At 38.4% G+C, this 11,093-nt stretch overlaps 1 protein-coding gene across 1 annotated transcript; it reads right to left on the bottom strand.

Moving 5' to 3' along the window:
• Positions 1 to 7,466: 7,466 nt before the first annotated feature.
• On the bottom strand, positions 7,467 to 8,429 carry LOC118892612 (olfactory receptor 7G1-like). The gene has a single exon (XM_036847354.1). It carries the CDS (start codon positions 8,418 to 8,420, stop codon positions 7,467 to 7,469), a length of 954 nt encoding a protein of 317 aa, XP_036703249.1. The 5' UTR covers positions 8,421 to 8,429.
• Positions 8,430 to 11,093: the final 2,664 nt, after the last annotated feature.

The raw sequence follows: 11,093 nt of genomic DNA, 5'->3' as shown, positions 1-11,093 counted from the left end.
CAGATCCTCCCGCTCTCATTTTCTTGTTGGGCCCCACTAAAGCCTGAGTCAGCCTACCTTGGGCTTCTCCTAAGGATATTCAGAAGATATTCAACAGCATCAACTCCAGGACATTCCTATTTCCTGGGTTAAGATGAGATCCTTAAGAATGTTGATATTCAATCCTCCCAAACAGGGAAGACTTAATTGGCTCAGTTCTGGGTGCATTAATATATTGCTCATTATTCTTATGAACCAACGATTTAGAAAAATTCTCTAATGATATTTTAAAGGTGAACAACTCATTAAGACATCTAATGTTTAAAGATGATGTTAACGATGTTTAAAGTATAAAAACTCTGCTTCACCAGTGAGAAAATTTGATTCAAGCAAAGAGTCGTGAAACCAAGCAACTATATCAGAATTGATCACTTGGTATAAATTTGAATTCAGACGCACATGAGTTTATTCCAGTTTCCAGCACATGTTTTGGAACAAGGAGAGTTTTAAACTATGTGAGAGGGACTTCCCCGGTAGTCCAGTGGTAAAGAATCCACCTTCCAATGAAGGGTACCTGGGTTCGATCCCTGGTCGGGGAACTAAGATCGCACATGACGCAGGGCAACTATGCCCGTGCACTGCAACTGCTAAGGCTGGTGCGCCTCAACAAGAGAGCCCGCATGCCACAAACTACAGAGCCCATGCGCTCTGGAGCCCACATGTCACAACTAGAGAGAGAAAACCCGCATGCCACAACTAGAAAGAAGCCCTCACAATGCAACGAAGAGCCTCTGCACTGCAGCGAAAGATTCCGCATGCCGCAGCGAAGATCCCGCATGACACAACTAAGACCAAACACAGGCAAAAAAATAAATATAAATAAATAAATAAAAAAACTATGTGAGAAGTTGTCATCTTTTGCATCATGGGAACCATTGTGAAACTTTTGCATGGATGAGAAATAAATAGACAATTTCACCAAGCACAATGCTTGATGTATGAGAACTTCTTAATCTTGCTTATAGTGGTTTGTTTATGGCATAAACATGACTGAACAAACTAACATGGTTTATTATAGGGAGGGTAGTGAGGGATGGAACAAGATGAAGGAAGAGGAGAGAGATAAGGAACAATCCTAGGATGATAACTGCAAATTTCAGGGAAGAATTTATGTTCTGAAATGACCACGAAATCTTGTTTATGTATAGAAACAGAAAGAGGAGACAAATTTTAGTACATTTCATTCTGATTCATTAATTTCACTTCTTTATTCCCCTGTCTCACAACATCACAGTTTATTTATTTCTTCTTGACAGAAGGGGCATTTGCACTGTGACACACATACAGACTCACATATGTACACATGCACACAAACATACTCATATGTGTGTGTAAATACAGTTTGACACAATACTAAGTGTACCAACAAATTCAAGACTGTAGTTGCCTCTGGGAATGGAAGGATAGGAATGGCAGAAAATAAAAATGGAATATTGTCTCTATGCAAACTATCTTGTTACTTTAAGAAGAGAACTGTTATAACAGATGTCAAAATTTATTAATTCTGGACACAGATACATGAGTGCCTGTCCTGATATTCTCTTTTATTTTAAAATATTTGATAGGTTACTAAAGAGATGCCAATACTGTTGATGTAGCTTTATGTAATTCTCCATCTCCTGTGCCAGAGTTCTCCAAGACAGGTGCCAGGGTCAAGACCAATGATCATCCCTACAAAGGGATATGAAGACCCAAACATGGAAGGATAAATGTAAGCTGATCATCCACCCCAACCCCCTGCCAAGAAATTAAGAAACATTTTAGAGAATTCTAGAATATTCCACAAAATTTTGCAAAGGAAAGTTTTCTCCTGAGGATGGAAGAGCCTCTAGAACTTTAGAGTCAGAGTAGATTAGAAGATTAACTAGTGTTGCAAAGGTACAAGGAAGTTTCCAAATGATGGACAGCTAGGCAGGCACTTAATAGACTAATAAGATCAGGTCATCTTTGGCATGTTCCCACTCACAGGTCCAGAGACATACATGTCTCGCTATTTGAAAAACATAGACTAGGGAATTTCAGATTACCTGGGTGCCAACCTAAGAATAACATTCAGTTCTCCCTTTGCTATGAAGGAAATAAATAGAAGCCCCGTTCTCTGGGAGCACAGAAACATAGAGTGAAGGACTGGGCTGTTGTATAAAAGTGATGGTCCCTGGGAATATGTTCAGGTGTGCTGCCTAGTGACCTAAGCAGGGCTACTGAGTAAGGTGTCTATAGGCAGAAAACTGGCAGTCTCTGTGGCCCTTGGGGGTTCAGTATCCAAGGTCTCTCATTAGTCAAATTCTTTTGCTATTAATCTCATCCCATGTCAGTGAAAATCCTTAAGACACAAGGCCCAGAGAAGAAAGAAATTAAAACCAGTGAAGCCTCTCATCCTGGGAAGTCAAAAGTACACAATTCTCTTCCATCCCCCTATTTCTTTTCGTATTCATTTCAAGAGCCTTTCACACATGGATATAGTTCTCTTCTATAATTGGATTCTATAATAGTTTTCTTTCCTAAAGCACATTCAAAGGCATCCTTTATAGCAACAATCTAAGGAAGACAGGACATTTAGTTTCAAAACTATAGTTTATTATATGTATATATATATACATATTATATATATAATAATATATATCACCTAGAAAATGAAAGTGATAATGTATCAAATATACTCTAAAAAACAAATTCTAAGGACTAATTCTATGTATGGCTCATTACATTCTGTTTTGACATTTTATATTAAGCAGATTCTAATATGTTCCCTGTAATCAAAAGAAACTGTGCATGGAAGAATAACCTCAGCAAAATGGAAAAAATGGCAGATTAGGCAACTCAAAACTCTTGTCTCTCAAAGAAACATTGAAAAATAACAGAAACTGTCAGAACTAACTTTGTCAGATCTCCTGAAAACAGTCAAAATTTATAGCAACCAAGTGAGTGATGAAGCAAGAAAACAGCAACTTCACAATGGTAGGAAAGTTCTGAGACATTTTACTTGTCCTTTCCCCACCCTGCAGTATGGCAGTAGTCTTAGTCTTAAGATGGTCACTGCCTGGGGTCTCAGAATGAGACTCTGGTCCATGTATTCAGAGGAGGCAGAGTTAACATTTTCTCAAATAATTCTGTATGTCTGTTCTAACTTGTCTGGGAGCTACCTGAAGGACTGACACAAGGCATTCATCTCTGGTTAACTCAGAACTCAGGCTGGAAAAGCAGTGGATATGGTTTTGAAACACCACAAACCAAAGCTCACATATGCATCTGGTAAAAGATTAAAGTCACAACATAAAATAGACTAGCTTAGACCCCAAGCAAAACAGGAGAATTTTTTCTAGGAAATTAGGACATTTAAAAGCAGCCAAGGGCTTCCCTGGTGGTGCAGTGGTTAAGAATCCACCTGCTAATTCAGGGGACATGGGTTGGAGCCCTGCTCTGGGAAGATTCCACATGCAGTGGAGCAACTAAGCCCATGTGCCACAACTACTGAGCCTGTGCTCTAGAGCCCGTGTGCCACAACTACTGAGCCTGTGCTCTAGAGCCCGTGTGCCACAACTACTGAGCCTGTGCTCTAGAGCCCGTGAGCCACAACTACTGAGCCCAAGTGCCACAACTACTGAAGCCCACACACCTAGAGCCCATGCTCTGCAACAAGAGAAGCCACCCAATGAGAAGCCCGTGCACCACAGTGAAGAGTAGCCCCCACTTGCTACAACTAGAGAAAAGCCCGCCCGCAGCAACAAAGACCCAAGACAGTCAAAAATAAAATAAATAAATAAATTTATAAAAATAAATAAATAAAAGCAGCCAAGTTATGGGAGAATTCAGAAAGCCACTTACATGCCCATAGCAATACATATACTCAGAAAAGTCCAGAGAAGATCCTAAACTTTCTCATTGATCTCTAGACTCAGTGCAAACCTGAATAAGTGTTAAAAGAGTACTGCAGCACAGATTCAATCTATAAAGACTGAAAGAGGTGTGTTATCTCTTTGTTTGTATCACTCCTGGCACTCAAGGAAATCTGTCAAACCATAAGCTGAACGAATGTAAGGAACATAGATTTCAATGACCACATACAATAAGAATTACAGTCTTTGCAAATGTATTTTGGGAAAGTCACTAAACACATAAGACTACTACCACCTTCAACAATTATAAAGAAAAGCAAACTCTGAGGGAGAGTATAATATCCAGATTATAATATTGAGTCTGAGGAGCAGAAAGAAAAAAGAATAAAGAAAAGTGAACAGACAACATTGTTAATTATTAGATGAATGCAAATCAAAACTACAATGAGGTACCACCTCACACCAGTCAGAATGGCCATGATTAAAAAGTCTACAAATAACTAACGCTGGAGAGGGTGTGCAAAAAAGGGAACCCTCCTACACTGTTGGTGGGAATGTAAGTTGGTGTAGCCACTATGGAAAACGGTATGGAGGTTCTTCAGAAAATTAAAAATAGAATTACCATACGACCCAGCAATCCCACTACTGGGCATATACCCTGAGAAAAACATGGTTTGAAAGGATGCATGTACCCCTATGTTCATAGCAGTACTAGTCACAATAGCCAACACATGGAAACAACTTAAATGTCCATTGACAGATAAATGGATAAAGAAGATGTGGTACCTATTATATATACAATGGAATACTACTCAGCCATAGAAAAAGATGAAATAATGCCATTTGCAGCAACATGAATGCAACTAGAGATTATCATACTAAGTGAAGTAAGTCAGAAAGAGAAAGACAAATACCATATGATATCACTTATATGTGGAATCTAAAATATGACACAAATGAACCTATCTATGAAGCAGACTCACAGACATAGAGAACAGACTTGTGGTTGCCAAGGTTGGGGTGGGGGAGGGATGGACTGGGAGTTTGGGGTTAGTAGATGCAAACTATTACATATAGAATAGATGGACAACAAGGTCTTACTGTATAGCCCAGGGAACTATTGATATATTTGATGTCCTGGGATAAACCGTAATGAAAAAGAATATAAAAAGAACATATATATATATGTATAACTGAGTCACTTTGCTGTACAGCAGAAATTAACACAACATTGTAAATCAACTATACTTCAATAAAGAAAAATATGAAGACAGAGACATTATTTCCTTGAAAAAATTATTCTTTTCTTACTCTTCTCTAGATGAGAATTTTGATGCTTCAAATATGCATATGTATTCTATGTTACCAGAGAGACTGTATAAATCAGAACATGTTTATCTTTATTAATTAATTTATTTATTTTTGGCTGTGTTAGGTCTTCGTTTCTGTGCGAGGGCTTTCTCTAGTTGTGGCGAGCGGGGGCCACTCTTCATCACGGTGCGCGGGCCTCTCACTATCGCGGCCTCTCCCGTTGTGGAGCACAGGCTCCAGACGCGCAGGCTCAGTAGTTGTGGCTCACGGGCCCAGCTGCTCCGCAGCATGTGGGATCCTCCCAGACCAGGGCTCGAACCCGTGCCCCGTGCACCAGCAGGCAGATTCTCAACCGCTGTGCCACCAGGGAAGTCCCAGAACATGTTTATCTTTAAAAACAAAAAATAAAAGCAACCCTTAAAGGACACATCAAAAAAAAAAAAAAAAAAGAAAAAAAAAAGAAAAGAAAAAGAAAAGAAAATTGAGCAGACCCTTAAGGGATCAATGGGATACCATCAAGTGAAAAAAAAAAAAAAGCATTATATGAGTCCAAAAGGAAAAGAAAAAGAAAAGGGGATGGAAAAAAATTTGAAGAAATAATGGTCAAAAACAACCCAAATATGATGAAAGATTTGAAACTACAAATCTAAGAAGCTCAAAGAACTCCAAGAATATCTATAATAAAAGATATTAATGCTAAGACATTAACATTATCATCAAACTGACAAAGCCAAAAGGAAAGAGAGAATCTTGAAAGGAGCTCATCACATATAAGAAGTAAAGAGAAAATCACTCATAACTTACAGGAGATCTTCAATAAGATTAACAGCCAATTTCTCATCAGAACCATGGAGGCCAGAGAATTGTGGGATAACATATTTAAAGTGTTGAAGGAAAAAACTGTCCACCAATAATGTTATATCTGACAAAATTTTCCTTCCAAAAATAAGTGAGAAATAAAACACTCCCAGATGAACAAAGCCAAGAGTACATTACCACTACACCTGCTTTATGAAAATATCTAAAGGATTGCTTCAGGTTGAAATGAAAAGGCACTAGATAGTTCAATGTTATATGAAAAAAATAAAGATTTTTGGTAAAGTCAAGTGAATGGGAAAAAATTTTTAATGTATTTTTGATTTACAACTCTTCTTACTTTAGGAAAAGTAGGAAATGATTCCTACTGGATTTAGAAAGAAAATGTAAAAAAATTTAAATCTATGCTATTGGCAATAATGTACAAACATTTAATTTGTGACACTAACATAATGGAGAAAAGACAGAGCCATATAAGAGCAGGGGTTTTGCATGCTATTGAGGTAAAAATGGCATGAATTCAAACTACATTGTTATAAATTTAGCATATTAAGTGCAATGTCCATAGTAACCACACAAAAATTATCTGGATATATTCCAAAAAGGCAATGAGAACAAAATTCAAAATGTTCACTATGAAAAATCAACTAGACAGAAAATAAAGCAGTAATGGACAAAATGAAGGACAAAAAAGTATTAGACTTACAGAAAATAAATTTTAAGTGGGAGAATTATGTATCTCCTTGTCAGTAGATACTTTAAATAAGTGAAATAAATTGTCCAATCAAAAGGTCAGAGATTGGAAGAAAGATAAAGGAAACATGATGTGAATATATGCAATTCATAAGAGACTCACTATAGATTCACAGACACAAATAGATTTAAAGGAAAGAATAGAAAAATTCTAGGCAAATAGTTACCAAAAGAGTTAATATCAGAAAAAAATAGACTTTAATTCAAAACTGTTAAGAGACAAAAAAGGATAGATAGAAAATAGGTAGATAGATAAATAGAGATAGAGATAAAATGGTCAATAATCAAGATTATAGAACAATTATAAACATATATACGTCAAACAACAGGACCTCAAAATATGTGAATCAAACTTGACAGAAGTGAAGTGAGAAATCCATATTTCTACAATAATGCTTACAGATTTTAATGCAAATTTTCAGCAATGGATAGTAACTCTGGTTAGACAAAGAAGACACACAGGACCTAAAAAACAGTGTAAACTAACAAAATCTAAGAGACATATATAAACACTACACCTAACAAAAGGAGAAGAAACGTTCTTCTCCAGAGCACACAGAACTCTTTAGATAGTTCACATGTTAGACCACAAAGCAAGTGTCAATAAATTTTAAGATATTGAAATCATACAGTGTCTTTTCTGACTACAGTGGTATGAATCTAGAAATCAATAAAAGAATAACAACTAGAAAATACACAAATACGTGGAAATTAAATAACATACTCCTGAAAAGCCAGTGGTATCTTACTGATGAGTTTTCTCAAGGCACCTTTCATGTCCCTGTTCCTCAGACTATAGATGAAGGGGTTCATCATTTGAGGGACAACAGTGTAGATCACCGAAGCCACTGCAGTCTTTCTGGAAGAATTAGTAAGAGCAGAACTAATATATACCCCCAAGCCTGCCCCATAGAATAAGGACACGACTGAGAGGTGAGAGCCACAGGTGGAAAAAGCTTTATACTTTCCACCCGCTGATGGCATTCTCAAAACAGAGGACACTATTTGAGTATAAGAGAAAATGACTCCACACACAGGAATACCACCAAATATGCTAGTTGCCAAATATATCAAGATATTGTTGATGAGGGTATCAGAACATGCAAGCTTGATAACCTGAACAACTTCACAGAAAAAGAGGGGGATTTCCAGGTTTGTGCAAAAGGTCAGCTGCAACACCATCAGACTGTGGAGCAGGGCATCCACAATGCTAATAAACGGGGAAAGAAGAATCAAAAACAAACAGAGACGGGAGTTCATGATAACCGTGTACCTCAGTGGATGACAAATGGCCACATAGCGGTCATAGGCCATTACTGCAAGGAGAAAACTTTCCAAACTAGCAAACACCAGGACAAAGTAGATCTGTGTAAGGCAGCCTGTATAAGTGATGCTCTGATTCTGTGCTTGGATGTTCACCAGCATCTTTGGGATTGTGGTGGTGCTGAAACCGATGTCAGTCAAGGACAGGTTGTAGAGAAAGAAATACATGGGGGTGTGGAGGTGGGGGTCAGAGATGACGGCCAGGACGATGAGCAGGTTTCCCAGGATGGTAACGAGGTATATGGACAGGAACAGAATGAAGAAGAGGGGCTGCAGTTCTGGATCCTCTGTCACTTCCATGAGAAGGAATTCTGAAACTCCTGTTTTGTTTCTGGGTCCCATGTTGTTGACAAACCTGGTGGGAAAGATGGACTGACAACACAATCAAATGTGGTTTTCTACACCAGCAGGAGGAGAATCACCAGAGGCATACACTCTCTTGGGATGGATAGACACCAACAGAGAGGAATAAGAAATGTGTCTTCTGTATACATATTATTCTGTTACTTTTTATAAAAAACTGAAGCTGATACAGCAGAAAGTCATCGATTTTGTTAATTCCCACAAGGGTTAAGGGGTAGTCATTTCTTATATTACACTACCTATACTATTTAGATTATTTAAAACAATTGGTAATTTTATAAAGAGAAACAGACTAGGGAGGCAGCTGAATATACTGTCTGGATCCCCAGAGACCTCAGAGCCAGGCAACTGATATAAAAGTATAACAAGGACCAGGAATGGGAAGATAAGGTGAAATTTACCAAACTTCCTGCCCAACCCCACCCCCAACCACAGGTTTGCAAGTGAATATCAGATAATTGTATAACAGTCATCCTTTTTTAAGAGAAGCAGATTTCAACTCAGGAGGAAATGGTCTTTGTTATAGTAGAGAGTGAGTACGATATTAGTAAATGAGACATGTTTGAGTATTGGTGCAAAGTACAAGGAAACATGAGAAGAAGATGACAGACAGCTAGGCAGGAGGCCCGGGGGTAGCTTAGTTCTAATCATCTGATGTATGTACTCTCCTCACAACCTCCCCTGGATGAATCTACAGTGAGACAACTGTCCTCTTTTCCAAACATTCACTAATGGACATTAGGTTACCTGGCTGGCATCACAGTGGAATGGTGCTTGATATCTCTGCTGAATGCTGTATCCAAATCCATACTCAGGAAGGGCAGAGGAATTGAGTGAGCCACCAGGCTCCTGGGTAAGAGGGATCATCTATGGAAGGAGGCTCAGGTGTGCTGCTACTTTTCAGGGAAAGGACCGTTGAATGAGATGGTCATAGGCAGATCACACTCTCTGTATCCCTAGAGGTTCAATTTCCAAAGATCCTCATTAGCCAAGCACTTTTATTGTCACTGTGATCCCAGGGCTCTGCAAATCCTTAAAGACCAAGGATATAATATTATAATGCTACAGTATATTATACTATCCTGTACTATACATATAATCCTATAGTATAATATACTATAATACTTTATGTTTTATATATTATAACTAATTATAAAATATATGCTATATATTATATAAATAACATATTTTAAAATATAGCTAAGTTATTATAAAAAGCAAACATTCCAGGGTTTATCTCTCCAACAGTCATTAAATGTTTCCTGAATCTTAATCTTCACGGTGTATATTTTATACAATTGATTGTAATATATTCTCTGTGACAATCCTGTCTCTGATCAATTCATATAGATCCCTTATTCCCTTTTTAGGTTTTCAAAACCACCTTTTCTAATTTTATCAAAATAGCTTCAATATATAGTTTTCTTCACTTTAGGGCACTATGAACTGAAGCATTAACATAAACATAAAACTTATTATTTTCTTCTACCAACATAGTGGAATACAAACCTGAAAATAATCATACAAGAAGAGAAGAAAGACAGCTTCATTTTGTCTGCATCATCCTATCACTTAAGCTGGCATTGTTCAGTACCAAGAGGGAATTTCCCAGCTAGAAAGAGTTCCTTTCACCAGGAAAGGATGAGTGGGGTGAGTAACCAGCTTCTCCAGCATTTGGGGGCACTATACACTTCCATTTCACACCAACTCAGTCTGGCAAAGCCATGACATATAGAGACAGCTAGCAATGAGAAAGAAAAGCAGGGGATACTAATAGCAGCCATGTAGCAGAACAGACTGCAGATCACAGTGACCTGCTGTGTAGAAAAAAACAACAGATTTTTTTCACAGAAGAAACTAATGGCCAGCACAGCTGCTGTGGGCTCCCTGCATATTTCACCAGCTTTCACCCCACAAGTATTAGCATTTGTTAATGCCAGCCACGTGAGTCCCTCATCACTCCTTCCCCTACATCCTGAGACCATAAGACACAATAGCAGCCAGCTCAGGCCTCTGAACTACTTGAGTGCAAGACACCTCTGGCTGCCCCCCAGCACCATGTGCTCACTTGGGGCTAACTCCTCCAGATGTGAACTTATAAGTCACTGGCCTGACACCTGTCACTGACCTCCACTGCTGTGTGCATGCCCAGGGGGAGATGGTGAGCAATGGGAGGGCTTACCAACAGACAGAGCTCCATGGCTGCTTGTGGGCACAGATCAGGCCATGTCTTCTGTCACTGGCCTGCACCACTGTACTTACGTGTAGCCAGCCCCTCCAGTAAAGCACCTGAATACCACCAGACTGTCCAGCATCAGTGGGCCCCACTACCAAGATATAAAAATCAGAAATATATATGAACCGAACATCAGAACATCTAAATATATTAAGCAAATACTAACAGACTGAAGGGAGAAATAGACAATACAATAGTAGTAGGGAACTTCAATACCTCACTTTCAACAGTGAATAAATCATCCAGACAGAAATTCAATAAAAAAATTGGGCTTCAACTATATGTTAGATGAAAAAGACCTAACAGACATATATAGAACATTCATCAAACAGCAGCAGAATACACAGTCTTCTCAAGTGCACATGGAACTTTCTCCAGGATAGATCACATGACAGGTCACAGAAGACTCTTAGCAA

Source organism: Balaenoptera musculus, chromosome 3 (genome assembly GCF_009873245.2).
Source record: "Balaenoptera musculus isolate JJ_BM4_2016_0621 chromosome 3, mBalMus1.pri.v3, whole genome shotgun sequence".
NCBI classification, from domain to species: Eukaryota; Metazoa; Chordata; class Mammalia; order Artiodactyla; family Balaenopteridae; genus Balaenoptera; species Balaenoptera musculus.
This window is presented reverse-complemented; position numbering and strand designations above follow the sequence as displayed.

Coding starts and splice junctions, on each gene's coding strand:
- LOC118892612 (XM_036847354.1), bottom strand. CDS start 8,420: ATGGGACCCAGAAACAAAACAGGAGTTTCAGAATTCCTTCTCATGGAA.